This window comes from Onthophagus taurus, chromosome 1, assembly GCF_036711975.1.
Source record: "Onthophagus taurus isolate NC chromosome 1, IU_Otau_3.0, whole genome shotgun sequence".
NCBI lineage: Eukaryota > Metazoa > Arthropoda > Insecta > Coleoptera > Scarabaeidae > Onthophagus > Onthophagus taurus.
Genome location: NC_091966.1, coordinates 25,207,101 through 25,224,538, shown reverse-complemented (window position 1 = coordinate 25,224,538; position 17,438 = coordinate 25,207,101). Strand labels below are relative to the sequence as shown.

Sequence of the window (17,438 nt, the reverse complement as noted above, 5' to 3'; positions counted from 1 at the left end):
TCATCGGGTTTAAATCTGTAATACAATTGAGTGTCATCCGCATACAGATGATAAGAACAATACTCAGGTTTGGAAAATAGATTGCGAGTGTAAATGGATAAAAGGACGGAGCCCAAAATAGAATCTTGAGGAACACCAGAAGAGCAGATCATAGGATCAGATAAAACAGAATTCAGCTTAACCGACTGAACCCTATTTCATAGATAGCTATCGAATAGCTTAACTGCATGAACATCCAATCCAATAAACTTCAAAATGCACAACAGGAGACTATCAAGGATGCCAAAGGCCTTAGTGAAATCAAGTAAAATTAATACTGTGGATTTACCCTGGTCCAGAGACCTGAGTACATCATCAGTCAAATCCAGGAGCGCAGTAGCACAACTGAACTGTCTGCTGAACACGGACTGCTTAAGAGGCAAAATGCAATATATTTCCAGATAAATAATTAACTGCTCTATCATAAGTCTTTCTAAGATCTTTGAAAGAACCGGCAGAATTGTAATGGGCCTCAGATCCTTACAACCAGTGATAGGAACAACTTTGGGAATGAGAACAACAAAACCATACTTCCAGCAATCCGGAAACACTGCATGAATCAAATAAAAATTGAAACGATGGAAAAGCACGTCAAGAATACGGGGACAACACAGTCGAATCATATCCAGGCTGATTCCATCAGATCCAACTTCCGTAGACCTAAGGTTAAATAAAATCTGCTGGATACACTCAGTAAAGACCTCACTAAATGCAAACATGGACGAAGCAGGACGCATCCTATTATTGCTATAAAAAGCAAGAAGATCAGTATCAGGAGTAACCAAGAAGTCATTTACACTGTTACTAAAGAACGTATTGATAACATTAGGATCTGATAAATGAGAAGGCAACGAAAAAGCAGAACATTTCAACACATTAAACCTTCTCAGGTTTTTGCATAAAGTCACCGACGATTACATTTTTTTCAAAAAATAACTTTTTTCCCGGCGAATAGCACCCGTGACGTAATTTCGTAGAGTCTTATAATATTGAAAACTGCTGACTCCTAATCCTTTTATACTTAGCATTTATTGCTTAGTTTAAACATCTCCTTGGTATTCCAAGTGATCCATGGCAAAGCACGCTTTCTGGTTACCTTAGTAATCACAGCTCATGAAAATCAAATAAGGATAACATAGTATCATTAAAGCAATTCAGTTTGTCATCAATTGTATTAAGATCAAGGACAGTCTCCCAATTCATCAATTGGGAGGCCGATTTTATTATAGTAGACGCCACGAGAGCTGTCAGAAAATCATCGTTTTCCGCTCTTACAAATGCCATACGTAGTAAATTAAATTTCACAAACTGCTATAATAGAGAGTATTATGTGTTAGAAAGAGATAGCATTAGTTTAATATGTCTGCTGTACAATTCAAATAGCCACGTCGAAAAAGTACGTCTGTTCTTCTAAGGGATGTCACTCTATAATTATAACCTGAAATTGAAACGTCTTCTGAGCGTTGTCATGAATCTGTTGACATTTTTAAAAGCCGAAAATATGTTTTCTTTGAAAGGAAAATCATTAAATAAAAAATCTATGATGATGTTTATGAATGTTTTAAATTATTTTCGGCATACATACGCGAATGAAGGAGAAACTAGAAACTTAGAGAAAAGTGCTACTGCTTGCGGAATTTCGGTAAGAACCGCTTATCGAATCAAAAATCGATTTGAAACCGCATCATTAGAAGGAACCTCTGTATCCTCACCCCAAAAAACACGTAATTGGCAAAAAGTAAGGTCGACTGATATTGATGATTTTGTAAAAGACGCCATACGTCGTAAAATTTATACAAACCACAATAAACTACTTCCTGTTACTGTAAAATGTCTCAAAGAGGAGCTTCGTGAAAACAGTTTTGTCTTCAGTTTTTCAGCTATTAGCCTAAGACGGTGCTTGAAGTCTATAGGATTCACATATACCATTGACAATAATAGAAGAGGTTTGATGGAGCAACCGCATATTATGTCTTCTCGTGCAAAATTTTTGAGACTATATATGGAAAATAAGACTGAGCAATTATTTGATCCAGTTTTCTTGGATGAGACATGGATATTTGGAAAAGGTTCAGCAAGAAGAAGTTGGCATGATGACAAAAAAGAATCTATTAGAAGAAAAAATATTAGTGAAGGAAAAGTATATATTGTTCTGCATGCTGGTAACAGCGAAGGATTTATTGAAGGAGCAAATTTATTGTTTGCATCTACTTAAAAAAAAAATGTTGATTATCATGATAACATGAACGCTAATTTATTTAAAAAATGGTTTACAGAACAATTGCTGCCAAACTTAGAAAATCCTAGTATAATTATCCTTGATAATGCATCTTATCATTCAAAATTAATCCAAAGAATACCCGCTACTACATGGCGCAAGGAGGAACTTCAAAGTTTTTTGAAAGCTAACAACATTGCATATAATTCTAATATGCTTAAAATGGAACTATATGCGTTAGCTATAGGCTAAGATGCCCAAGTTACCCAAACGTATGAAATTGATGAATTGGCGAATGAGTGGGGCCATAAAGTGCTTCGATTGCCACCTTATCATTGCCAATTCAATCCTATTGAATTAGTGTGGGCAAAATGTAAACTTTTTTACAACCAGCATATTGGTAGAGATGGATATAGTGATGTTAAGGTTTTGGCAATGTGGTCAGAGGCTTTGTCACACGTAAACGCAGAGGAATGGCGTCATTACATTAATCATGTTGAGAAAGAAATGGAGTCTTTCTGGGTATTAGAAAAACATCTGGAAAGAGTGCAGGCGCCATTAATTATTAATTTAAATCAGGAGAGCAGTGATGATGAGGAGGATGATATGGACGAAAAATCAGCGTCAGCATAACCTGCTTACCTAAATAATAATAATAGTTAAATAAATAAAATAAATTATTAAATATGAATTAAATATTAAATTAATTTATTAAATATTAATTATTATTAAATAAATTAATAATTACATAAACTTTATTATATATTAATATAAACGCCTTTTCGCTGGTTAACCTCTCCTATTTTTGACAATGTTTGACATATAACCTCTATTACTAACATAACCTACATTTAAATGTATGTGGTGAAATAATCTAAGGCCCACTTTTACCACCTCTTGATAAATTTATCCGATAGATAAATCCAGCTCTCAGCCAATGAGAGTGCTTAAAACCGCCGTAACCATGGCAACTATCCTCTAGATAGTTTATCAGGAGGATAACAACATAACACAGTCGGACTTTTGCGCTTCACGGAAAAGTACCGTTTCACTTTTAATTATTATTTTTTCCTAGTTTTTTTTTTTTCTTAATTTTTGTTATTTTCATTTAACAGTTCATCTTTTTGTTTTCTTAACTTTTTTGTTTCTTTTTACGATGATCCTTGTTTAAAACTTATAACCTCACTTTTCAACGTGTTTTCAAATTTCATTTAACAAACTTTAATGTAAACAACGTTTCCGTTCCGATTCGAGAAAATGTATCACTTAAAATGTACACAACCCCTTTGCGACCGTTTTTATAAACCAATTACTGAATCAACTTTAATTCTCCGTCTCAACATCTAACCTCTCTTTTGACGTCGTGCCTAAGAAGAAGACCATATTGGTCGAAACAATTGTCGCACCGAAACAAATAAAATAAACAATCATCATCGTAAAACTTACTTTTATTTCATTATCAGGAGGATGGTAAAAGTGGGCATAAGTCGTACGTCCATATTTTGATTCATACGATTTTTAAACGTCAAGTCACTGCCAGCTCTCGTGGTTTCTACTATATCTATTTATTATAATAGTTAATAATAATGTAGATAAATAAAATTAGGTGTAGTTACTAATTGGTCTAAAGTACATTCAACGTTGTTCCATGGTATAATCCGGTATTGTATGTACTTTTCGATTGCGACTATAAATTTTATCACTTAAAGCATTGCATTAAACCAAAAGGTTTGATTAATACCTGATAAATTTTTTAAACCTTCCCTACTCGATTATCAAGATCTATACGTCATTCGATTCGCCGAAATCACAAAATACCCCATCTCAATTCATATATTATAATAAATTCATGTTAATATAAAACCTCGATTTCATCTAATTATCACTTTTTCGAATTTTTCTCGATATTTAAGCATTTGACAGCAAAAATATAAAAGAGCAATATTGTTAAAAATAAAATTTGTTACAACTTTGGCGAAACGAATGAGGTATACCTAGATCTTGATAATCGAGTACATCATTTACGAGTTATGACCGCTTAAAAAAGGTTATTTTTGTGTAGTTTCGCAATATTTTGGCGTTTTAGTGGAATTGGAAAGAGATTTCGAATCGGGCATTTCCACTTTCGTATTGACCAAGGCTTAACATCACGACTTGCTAATAGTTTTGTCTGGATAGTTTGCTTTAAACAAATTAAGTACACCTTTTGTACTCGGTTTTTATCTTCACATTCCATAAAAATTTAAATTTCTATTCATTGGGCTTCATTCAAATGAGCGATTTTAGTATTGCTATTTTTTAGTTTGTAAAAAATAAACCTTTAAAGTTTTCTTTTCTCAAACTTATATATTTACTCGTAGCAAAAAAAATAATTTTCGTAATCAAATACATATGGTTCCATTAAAAAATATCAATGAAGTCATAATAAATATTTTAAATAACTATTTTAAATAAGTCATAAATGATTATATAATAGTAGTTTATAAAATAAAGCTTAATAAAACGTTGTTTTTTTTTTATTACAGTCAAGATCGCATTCAAAAGAAATTTGAAAGTTCGTTAAACCATACTCAAGAAGCAAAGAACAATCTCAAAGATTCTGATGAACTTCTCCAAAATGCAACGTTAAATCTAAAGAATGCCAAAGATTTATACTCAAATTTATCAAATTATCTAGATTCAATCGAAGTTCCAATAAAAGATTTCGAGAGTATGAATGATTATACAGAACAGCAACTTTTTTCATTAGAGGATACACTTCCCAAAGTTTTCGACCACGCAGCAAATTTATCAACGCGAGCAGAAGAACTCAATAATATCCTACATGAAACGGAAGGAACGTCGGCAAATGCAATAAGAGCCGCTAATGCTTATAATGATATAGTAACCGCTATAGAAGAAGCATTTGCTGCTGCAGAAGAAAGCAAAGAATATGTTACTAACGCATCAACGGCAAGAGAAGCTTTAAATAAGAAAGTTGCCAATGCAACAGATAATGCTTCAGATTTATTAGATGATGTTTATGCAACTAAACAGAATATTCAAAAAGAACTTGAACCGAAATTATTAGAATCTCAGATTAAATCTCGAAAAATACGTTCTATTCATGATAAGAATGTTGAAAAAGTGAAAGGTATCGAAGATTTTATTAAAAATTACCCTTCGCAATCAGTCGATGGTCTTTTAATTGATGCTTTGGAAACTACAAATACAGCAGATGTTGAAACTCAGGATATCTTAAAACAAATCGGGAGCAATTATAATGAAGTTCCTCATGAAACCAACGCTGCTAAAGAATTACCAAAGAAACTTCATAATGCTAATCAAGGAATTGATCAAGTTAAGCAACAATTAAATGATATTAATGAGAAATTACCGGAATTGATCGAAAAATTAAAGAAATATCCTACGCAACCAAGCGACTTAGGTGCTATTTCAGACAATTTACAAGATAAAATTAAGAAATTAAATCGGCAAATCGCTTTGGCAAGAGACATAGCTAATCGAATTAAAGTTGGATTAAGATTTGAACGTAACACTACTTTAGAATTACGTAACATCGAATCACTTCCAGATCTTGCAACTTCCACTTACATTTCTGGATACTTCAAAACCAAAGAAAAAAATGGATTACTTTTATATTTGGGAAATGAAGTTGGAACGAATTTAAGAAGAACGACAACTGTATGTTTTATTTTTAATAATAAAAATCAAATCAAATTTTAACACTTTTTTAGGATGATTTTATGGCTCTCGAAATCGAAAACGGTTATCCAGTTTTAACAATAGATCTTGGTGTTCGAGCTGAAAGAATAGTTAATCCGAAATACGTCGCTGAAGACATTTGGTATCAATTTATCATTGAACGGTAAGAAATTAAAAAATCGTTTATACATAATACATAACTTTATTATTAACTTAAAAATTTTAAAAAATTAAAAATTTTAGTACTGGGTTAAATGCAAAATTAATAATTCGAAAAGATCGCAGAGATGGCACGGTTGAAGAAACGGTACAAGAATACGTTTTGGACGGACCTTACACAATTTTCAATGTCGATAGAAACCAAACAAAACTATTTGTGGGAAGTCATCCACCAGAATTCCGAATACAAGATAGCATCAGACAGAGTTCTTTTGAAGGTGAAGTTGAAGATTTGGTTATTGGTGATACACCAGTGTCTTTATGGAACTTTAATAGTGGATTTGAGAATCACAGGGGTGCTTATGAAAGGTATTTTTTAATATAAGTACGAAAGCTTTCTCGGTCGGTGTTAATTCAACTAAAACTAGAATTTATACTAGCACTATCGCTAGAACTAATAGCAGCCTTAGTCTTTTTAAAAAGTATTTGACATTTCGGATGCCATGTTGTCTTAGAAGCAAGAAGAAAGTGGAAGAGGCAGCTTTATATCTTTGTGTCAGATAAATAATAATTGAATTTGCAGGAACCATATCAAATCCATCTGATCCGTCTGGACCATTATGTTCCATCAATGATACCGATAATACTATTTATTCATCAGATTCACATTTGTTGATTCTGGATCTTCTTGCCATCCCTCAGGTAATGCATAAAGTAATACCAATAAATCTACTGATGAAAGTAATGCCGATAAATCTTCTGAAGAAAGTGATAAGCAATCTGGTGATGAAGATAATTAACTTGCTGGGACTACAGTACATCAAGAAAAGTCACAAATGTTTTTCTAAACTCTATTGCCAGTTTATCGACAACGAGTTTCTTGAACTAGTAGTGAGAAACAAACAAATACATTAGTTGTTGAGTTAGGAGTAGTCACAATCTTCCTCGCAGATCAGAAGTACCCAAATATACTACCACAAACACAAAAGAATTTCGTACTGTTTTTGAAATCCTCCTAATAATGGGAATAAATCAGCTTCCTAAAATGTGTCTATATTATTGATACTAAAATCGAATGTACATAAATGAAGTTATTTGTAAAAAAATGACAAGTAGAAGATATGACTTATATTCATTTCTTTTGCTGACAACGAGCAAAAAATAAGAAACCAAGATAGATTGGCAAACGTAAAAACGGTGTTGGATCCTTTATATGATCCAATTATCAGCAAACTTTTCTAGCAAGAAAATGGTGGTTTTTGATGCAACCATTGTATGCAACCATGGTGAGGTAGACTTGTTTAATATAAGTTTGCACAACCGGAACGCGTAAACTTACAATTTTGAAATCTATTGTGGCAAAACCGAAGACACTACTGAATGATGGTCATACAGCGACAATTTTTATACCAGCGTCAAGTTAGCGAAATTCCTTTTGCAAAATAATAGTTATCTTTGTGGGACATTAGCCACTTTGTGGGACCGCCAATACATTTACAATGTTTCAAGAAAAAACATTAAGAAAATAATCGGCTGCTAATGTAGCACGGATGGATTAATCTGCAAAGAAGATAATGACTTCTAATGTATCTATCTGTTTCTCTCACTACTAGTTCAACAAACTCGTTGTCGATAAACTGGCAATAGATTTTCTAAGAGTCGCAATAGTCGGTAGGATTTAATTGAAAACCATCACTTTCCTAATCTATCATCCTAATCTACCGTATTTTCTCGAATCTTATCCGCACTCGAATCTAATCCGCACCTCGATTTTAAAAATGCAATGATGGTAAAAAAAGTTGGTTTTCCAATGTAATCCACATCCGATTGTAATCCGCATTTGATTTTAGAGCATACAAAATTTGTAAAAAGGGTGCGGATTAGATTCGAGAAAATACGGTATTTATGTTTTCAGCAAAATGAATGAATATGAGCGATAAGTCAAATCTTCTACTTGTCATTTTTTTACAAATATCTTCATTTCTGTTAGGAAGCTGATTTATTCCCACAATTAGGAGGAATCCAAAAAAATACAAATTTCTTTTATGTTGGTAGTCCATTTGCGTACTTCTGATCTGCGAGGAAGATTGTGACTTCTAATGTATCTGTTTGTTTCTCTCACTACTCGTTCAAAAAACTGGTTGTCGATTAACTGGCAATAGATTTTGTATAGATTTTGTCGCAGTACGATTGAGCTGAAAGCCACCACTTTGGATGGTATATGGAAAAAACATTTATTACTTTTCCGCATGTCCCCCAAGTATCATCGGTTGTAATAGAATTTATTACGGTTTCATGAGGGTTTACTGTAGTCTCAGAAAGTTGATTATCCTCAACACCAGATTGCTTACCACTTTTTTCAGAATATTTATCGGCATTATTTTCATCAACAGCTTTATCGGTATTACTTAAGGAACTAGGGTCTCAAACCAAGAATGGCTCATTAGACCTACGTAGCAATAATCAGACCCATGGTCGCCTACAACATAAGATAGCACAACAACAGCTGGCACAAATCCAGCGGTTAGCATGTCTATATATACAAAAGGAGGCAGCTTGAGGTGCCTTATCACTGAAAACAGTTTTTTCACTGAAGTTGATGCAGGGTAACCTCAGAGGACACCTCGAAATCCTCAAGGACCCATGTCTAAATCACCTGATTGAAATTAAAACCAACCTTATACCGACAGAATACAATTTCATCCAGCCGTATAAGGTCATATTTAGATTGAGCAAAGGGTGGGCCTCAACTAAAAAGAAGAGCCCTAGCCTGGTACACCGATGCTTCATAGACAGTAAGATCCGGAGTAGGTATGGGCATCAGTGGACCAAATAGCCACATTAAACTGCCCCTCAGCTCGGACTTAACAATTTTCCAAGCAGAAGTTCTTGCTATAAACTTCTGCACCGCTTTGAACCTATAGAAGGGAAAGAACGGTGCATCCATAAACATTTTCACAGACAGTCGGGCCGCCTTAAAGGCAATTCAGGCCTACTGTGTGACTCCACACTGATCAGAGAGTGTACCAGCAACCTGAGAGAACTCGCTAGGGGCAATGATGTTACCCTATGGTGGGTTCCAGGTCACAGCTACATTGAGGGCAATGAGAAGGCGCACAAGCTGGCCAGAGAGGCAGCGAACACGCCCTTCATTTGACCCCATCCTGGTTGTGGACTACAAAAAAAAGCCACCTAAAACAAATAATCAATAGTTGGAAGATCTGAAAGGTAGCCTTACGCTGTGTCGTATGAGGTGTAAGGTGTTAATAAATTAAAGTCCCAATAAACTATAATCATTTACTAATAGCACGGCACTTTAAGATACAATTCACGTTAACTAGATGCGGACGGATCAAGAGTAAAAAGTGACATGGCCGCCGATACATGTGTTTTACAAACCGAATAGATGGCGTTACATCTATTGTTCCATACTACATTCCTCCCTTACAATGTAAACAAAAATAAGAACACAACTCAAATTCTAAACATCAATTGTCTCGGAAACGAACAGGTATTTGTCGATTTCTTGGTGGATTTCGTCTCGATATCGGTAGGGGTTGGTGATTGTGTATTAACAGGGGTTGAACATAATTCTGTCGTTACCTCATTTGGTGATACTTCGGTTCTTGATTCATATTTGATCTCCGTCTGAACTTTGTCAATGGTATTGTCATGTGCAACTATCTCATTTGACGAACTCGTTTCCGGTTCTATCGTGTATCGATGTCGCATCTGATCTGCATGTTTTCTCTTCGGAATACTATTTACATCAACTAAGTAGGAATACGGACCTGATTGTTTTAATATATTGCCGGGCGTTGATCCCTTGGTTAATGGGTTGTTTATCCATACGGGGTGGTTAAACTCAAAAAACTTTTCTCTGACGTGTTGTTTGTCATAATACATCTTTTGTTTTAATGATTCATTATCAAGTTTTCTACCTACATCTGGTTTCAGTTGGCTAAAAATAATTCTTGCTGGTCGATCGAACATTAATACACTTCGGTAAGACATCAAGAATTTATATAGTCTATCATGTAGATTTAAATTTTTGTCACTACTGTTTAAACGGTCTTTAAAGATTTTTGCTACTCTTTCTGCTTTTCCATTTGATTTTGGATGGTAAGGAGTTATTCTCACATGTTTAATACCTTGTGATTTACAAAAGTCTTCAAAGTTACTTGACACTAAGTGATTGCCCATTGTCTGTAATTAACGTTTTCGGCAATCCAAATCGCGCAAAAACACTTTTCATCACTTTGATGGTTGACGCTGTTGTAATATTGTTCATTTCTTCAATTTCAATCCATTTTGAATACGCATCCACAATGATCATCCACATTTTCCCTTCGAATGGTCCTGCAAAATCTAGATGAATTCTATACCAGAGTTCCGGTGGTGCATTCCAGGAGTAGAGAGGTAAGTGTTGAGTATCTTGTTTACTACTTTGACATGTTTGACACCCTTGGACATATTTTCCGATATCTGCATCTAAGTTTTGCCAATATACATGTAAACGCGTCATGGAATGCATTGCGGTTATTCCTGGATGTCCATCGTGAAGCATTTTGAGCGTTGGGTATTGGAGGCTTTTGGGAATACATATTCTTCCCTTCCACAAAATTAGGTCTTCCTCGCATGATAATTCTTCTCTCTTTTCATAAAAGGTTTCACTCTATCTTTGTCTCGCCAATGGTTCTTAATATATGGAATCAGTTGTCGTAAAATTTCATCCCTTTTTCACTCTTAAATGAAGTAGATATCCATACTTAGGTAAACTAATTTTTTCATACTTCGTAGTTTCCGTTTTCTCCTTCAGTGGTACCTAGATAAAACATCAGCTGTCTGATTTTCTTTTCCTGGTTTATAGGTAATATCATAGTTATAGCTATTTAAAATCATAGCCCATCGCAATAGACGATTGCTAGCAATCTTCGGTGTTTCTCGATTCGAACTGAAAATCTGTTCCAACGGTTTATGGTCCGTTTGTAATACAAACTGTCTACCATATAAATATTGATGGAATTAAGTAACAGCATAGACTACCGCCAATGCTTCTTTATCTATAGTGGAATAGCGGTTTTCCACTTCAGTAAATGTTCTGGACGCATATGCTACGGGTCGAAATGAGTTGTCAGGCATCTTATGGCATAATACTGTTCCAGCTCCCTTATCCGATCCATCACTACTTACGTATAATGGAAGTTCTGAGTTATAATGAACCAAAGTAGCTTCATCTGTTAAGCTGTCTTTCAAATCATTAAAAGTATTTAATGACTTGAACCCGTAACGCCATCTATTGTTCCATACTACACGCTGGAAAGAACTTCCAGGTCACAGACAAGCGAAGAGTATGATAACTCCGTCGCAAAACAAAACCAAAGAGGTTTTATGCCTCAGCAAAGGGGATCTAAGGACGCTCTTAGGTTACCTGATCGGCCATGCGCCCCTAATATACCACCTCTTCCACTTGGGACAAGCTGAGGATCAAACTTGTCGACCTTGCAACGACGAGTCATAAACAGCTGAACATATACTGTACAATTGCGTCGCCAGAGGCCGTCTAAGACACAAAATTTCCGGTAAATCTCTCTTGACACCTACCAACATAAAGGTTCAAGACCTCAGGGCAATACTAAGGTTCATCAAGGACCTACATTTGCCCTAAACTTTTGGAGGGCTAAAGTTACAATATTATCCGTCAGCAATAATAATAATATCGGTATTACTTTCTGTACTGTCTGAGGGATGGTAAGAAGATCCAGAATCAACAAATGTTTCGCTTTCATCTTCTGATGGAAGTGAATCTGATGAATAAAAAGTATTATCTGTTGGATTTTGCGTTGTGGATATAGCATCATTGGTGAGAATGATGGTCCGAAGAGATTAGATGGACTTAACATTGCTCCTGCAACTTCAAATTATCTAGAACAAAGATATAAAGCTGCCTCTTGCACGGTAGCTTACACCTTTTCATTAGCGTTAATTAATTGTTTTTTCATGTATATTTTGCCGATTTTGTCACTTGAAACTTGTTTCAGAAGAAGGCAACATTGCATCCAAAACGTCAAACACTTTCTCAAAGTTTATTGTTAGTTCAAGTGGTAGTGCTAACGTTAGTTTCATGTTAATTTCATGTAAAAATATTTTTTGATATTAAATTTTTATTTTTAATATCTTTCATAGGGATAGATTGAAAAATCTCCACCCTAGTACGGGATGTCGATTTAACGGAGAAGGTTACGTTTTAGTCGACGCCAGAACAACTCAATCGATTAATAAACGTTCTGACATTCAATTAAGATTTAAAACTTTTGCAACAACAGGTTTGTTATTCTTATACGGCAAGGAAAGGACGTTTATTGCTTTGGAAATTCGAAATGGAAAAGTTCTTTACAAGGTAATTAAATTTATTTTAAATTATACACGGACTTAACATCTATTATTATCTTTTTTTTTAGTATAATTTAGGATATGGAATAAAAGTTTGGTCATCACCAAACACTTATAACGACGGTAATTGGCATTTAATTAGTGCCCGCCGAGATGGATCCAAAAGCGTTTTAACAATAGACGACGAACCAATAGAAGACGTAACCCCCAGTGTGGGGGGAACCACTTTAGAACAAGCAGATTATCTCTTCTTTGGTGGTTATCCGGGTACTCATCACTTCATTGATGTAACCAATACCGATTTTGACGGATGTATTGATAATGTTATAATGAGAAATCCGATTGATTTGAATCAAAACGTCCGGGCATATGGAGTAACACCAGGATGTCCTGTTAAAGTAAATATGTTTAAATTTGGTTTAAATGTTCAAAAGTAACCGATTTTTTTTGATTAGTTTGCGAGATTGGTGTCGTTCTCAAAAACGAAACCGAGAGCTTATATGGAAGCGGGACCGGTCTATGTTAATAACGATTTTAAGATGACACTTAAATTCAAAACTAAAGAAAAAGATGGTTTAATATTCTACGCCACAAATAGGGAACAATCCGATTCTGTTTCTTTGGCATTGAAAAACTCTAAATTAATTTTAATTAGCCAAAATATTGAACTGAGCTTTAACGATAATTATAATGATAGCGAATGGCACGTTGTTAGTATTAGACATAACAGCACTGCGTTAAGGATTGATTTGGATGATTATGATTTTAGAGAAATTAAGTAAGTATTCAAATTTTTTGCTTTTATGAATATATTTTTATGGACTTTTTAGTCCCGATGCACCTCCAAAACCGTTACATATAACGTATGGTCAATTATTCATTGGCGGTGTTCCTGATGAGTACATTATCAAAAAAAGAAACGCAGCAACGGATAAATCATTCGTAGGTTGCATCGGCGATGCTACATTAAATGGAACAATTGTCAACTTTGCAAATTCCACTAATAAACTAGGTGATAAATTGGGCAAATGTATTTTAGATGAACGTGACGATATAAGTTCAATAGATCATACAGGTTAGTTATTTTTATATAGGGTTGCAGTACTCAAAAAAAATGGGACAAGTTTTCACCAGAAAATAATGATCAGAATTCAAGTATGTAATGTTAGGACTAGTGGTGGAACGGATATTCGGCAACTATTCGGTATCCGGCCTATCCGGCCATTTTTTTTAAATCCTTTTAAGGGGGGAAACCACATTAGAGGGTTCAAAAAATCGATTTTTTTATTGCATAAGTCGTTAGCTTAACTATGCAAGAATACGATGTCAAAATTACAAACCAAAATTCGCATTCCTTTAGATTTTATGAGCATGGAACCGAGCGGTCTGCCGTAGCCTATACTAGAGATGTGCGCGTTAGTGATTTTTTATGCCTGCTCACGATCTATACCACGCGGGTCACGCATACCACTTACGTGCACATATGAATCAGGTGACTCACGCGTGATTTACTTGTGACATCATTAGCGAAAAAGCTCAGCACTTACTATGAACTAGCGATTCGAAGACATACATCGATAGTGTAGAAAATATGAAAACAGCTATTATGGCGACATACTATCATATGATATCCACCGATGAAAATTCTCGACACGAGTGTTGCCCATAGGGAGAAGACAGCTGGTGCGTGTGGCAGAAACGAACAGCTCTTGATATGGAGCTTGCACCGCATCCTACTCCATTGCATCCCGACATACAGCAGGAAATTCTGCATATATATGAAGATTTATCAAGGGATGAATTACTGGAAAGATGTTTAGGTGGCCACACGCGAAACGCAAATGAAAGCTTTAATTTCACAATTTGGCGATTAGTTCCTAAACATTTGCACTCCGGACTAAAAGTCATCGAATTGGCATCGTACATAGCCGCGGGCTTATTCAATGCAGGAAATTCATCCCTTCTGATGATCATGAACGAAGCAGGAGTTGTAGTAGGTACGCAAAGCTTCCAGTACGCTGAACAAATAGATAACTAGCGCGTGAGTCGACAGAATCGACATTGAAGTCGAAGGAAGGTCGGGAAGCTCGAAAAGCACTGCTGCAAGCGCAAAATGAAGCCTATGAGGAAGAAGAAGGACTAATGTATGGTGCAGGAATCGCGGATTAATCGGCGACTACTTTATATTATTGTTAACTTTTCTAAATTTCTAGTTTTCGAGATTTTTTTTCAAACGCGTTTTTCCCAAAATGACTTTTTTCACATTTGCGAGAACTCTAACTCAAAAAGTAATGAACCAATCATTATGAAAATTGATAGTATGATTCTTTATGAAATTACGAAATATATAAACTAACTTTTGAGATGATATCATGATTTTAAGAGAGTTTTTTTTGCATAATTAGTAAAAAAAAAAATGTGAAATTATAAGTAAATTTTTCCAATACCTGCAAAATTTTTATTTTTCGTTACATTTACCTGCATTGAGGTTCATATTCTTTGAAAATAAGTTATTAATCTGAAATGAAAAGCTTTTCGATATCAAATGAAAATTGAAATGGCTACACGTCCCGCAATTGGAGAACTAGGTACGACGTCTAGCGGAGTCAGTGAACAACTTTGTTATTTTTCTATAAAATTATTCAAAAAATTCACAAAAGTTGTTCGAAATATAAAAAAGATAGTGTCAAAATTTGATTAAATTCTAATCAATTCTTCCCACCCAAAAAAAATCCTAAAAAATTAGTGAAAATGAGCCTCCTAATGTGGTTTCCCCCCTTAATATCCGGCTTTGACCGGATTTAAAAATTCGTATAAAATACAGTTCTTGGAATATGAGTAAGAAAATTTCCCAAAGTGTTAATAAAAGTGTCCTCTTTCCAATGAACCAACCCGTTTTGAAAAATAACTTTTAGTTTTTGAGAAAATAATGTTTGAAGTTTTGATAAAATTTTGATGTTGCAATTTTTATCGATAATTTTCAAAATTCGCTATAAAATTAATTTCTTGAAGGATCCTTCTGGAAATATCATCAATTATAAATTAAAGTATTCCCTTTTTAATGCAATAAACCGTTTTGAAAAATCATTTTTAGTTCTTGAGAAATAAATTTTTGAAATGATCGACAATTTTTTCGAATTTTGCAATTTTCGCCGATTAAGTTTTAAAAATTCGTATAAAATCGATTTGTTGGAATATGAGTATGAAAATTTTCCAAAGTGTTAATAAAAGTGTCCTCTTTCCAATGAACCAACCCGTTTTGAAAAATACCTGTTAGTTTTTAAGAAAACAATATTTGAAATTTTGATAAAATTTTCGATGTTGCAATTTTCATCGATAATTTTCAAAATTCGCTATAAAACTCATTTCTTGGAGGATCCGTGTGGAAATATCACCAATTATTAATTAAAGTATCCTTTTTTTAATGCAACAAGCCATTTTGAAAAATCGGTTTTAGTTTTTGAGAAATAAATTTTTGAAATAATCGACAATTTTTTCGAATTTTACAATTTTCGCCGATTAAGTTTAAAAATTCGTACAAAATCGATTTCTTGGAATATGAGTATAAAAATTTCCCAAAGTGTTAATAAGAGTGTCTTCTTTCCAATGAACCAACCCGTTTTGAAAAATAACATTTAGTTTTTGAGAAAACAATATTTGAAGTTTTGATAAAATTGTCGATGTTGCAATTTTCATCGATAACTTTCAAAATTCGTTATAAAATTTATTTGTTGAAGGATCCTTGTGGAAATATTATCAATTATTAATTATAGTATCCTCTTTTTAATACAAAAAGCCGTTTTGAAAAATCACTTTTAGTTGTTGAGAAATAAATTTTTGAAATAATCGACAATTTTATCGAATAATGCAATTTTCGCCGATTAAGTTTTAAAAATTTGTGTAAAATCGATTTCTAAATTTTCCAAAGTGTTAATAAGAATGTCTTCTTTCCAATGAACCAACCCGTTTTGGAAAATAGCGTTTAGTTTTTAAGAAAACAATATTTGAAGTTTTGATAAAATTTTCGATGTTGCAATTTTTATCGATAATTTTCAAAATTCGCTACAAAATTAATTTTTTGAAGGATCCTTGTGGAAATATCATCAATTATTAATTAAAGTATCCTCTTTTTAATGCAACAAGCCGTTTTGAAAAATCGGTTTTAGTTTTTGAGAAATAAATTTTTGAAATAATCGAAAATTTTGTTGAATTTTGCAACTTTCGCCGATTAAGTTTTAAAAATTCGTATAAAATCAATTTCTTGGAATATGAGTATGAAAATTTTCCAAAATGTTAATAAAAGTGTCCTCTTTCCAATGAACCAACTCGTTTTGAAAAATAATTTTTAATTTTTGAGAAAACAATATTTGAAGTTTTGATAAAATTTTCTGTGTTGCAATTTTCATCAATTATTAATTAAATTATCCTCTTTTTAGAGTTGCTTCGTTAGTAAAATCAGCATCAAAAAAGTTCATTTTGTATCTAGGATCCAAATAAGTTGACATATCTTATCAGCTTTCTTATTAATTTCATTTTTATTCTAATATCGCAATAATGTGGCATATCACTTCAGAAATGCACCAGAAATTATAACAATAATGGCCGGATAGATATGCCGGATAACCGGATATCCGGCCGTTGGAGATGCCGAATATCCGGTCTCCGATTTTTCGCAAAATCACTATCCGTTCTATCACTAGTTAGGACCATCATTATGTTTTTTTATAAAAATATAGCAATATTGTGATTGTTTAAACCATTTCTTCACAATGAAAATTTGTTCCATACACCCTATACATATTTTCTTTCATAACATGATTAATTGCAATATAATCCATAGTTCCACCTTTACCACCTCTTCATGAGTTACCAAAGGTATCAACGGCGTTACCTGAGATCCAAACTTTAGATCCATACAATGAAG

General features: G+C 33.9%; 1 protein-coding gene across 1 annotated transcript in view; it reads left to right on the top strand.

The window, feature by feature from the left end:
- LOC111418627 (laminin subunit alpha) overlaps positions 1-17,438 on the top strand; it is an 84,777-nt gene that overhangs the window by 58,788 nt on the left and 8,551 nt on the right. The window contains exons 28-35 of the mRNA XM_071198857.1: positions 4,783-5,941; positions 5,995-6,125; positions 6,206-6,490; positions 12,308-12,521; positions 12,583-12,912; positions 12,970-13,292; positions 13,345-13,589; positions 17,355-17,438. Of these exons, the coding sequence (XP_071054958.1) occupies positions 4,783-5,941; positions 5,995-6,125; positions 6,206-6,490; positions 12,308-12,521; positions 12,583-12,912; positions 12,970-13,292; positions 13,345-13,589; positions 17,355-17,438 (2,771 nt within the window). The remainder of the gene's footprint in view (positions 1-4,782; positions 5,942-5,994; positions 6,126-6,205; positions 6,491-12,307; positions 12,522-12,582; positions 12,913-12,969; positions 13,293-13,344; positions 13,590-17,354) is intronic.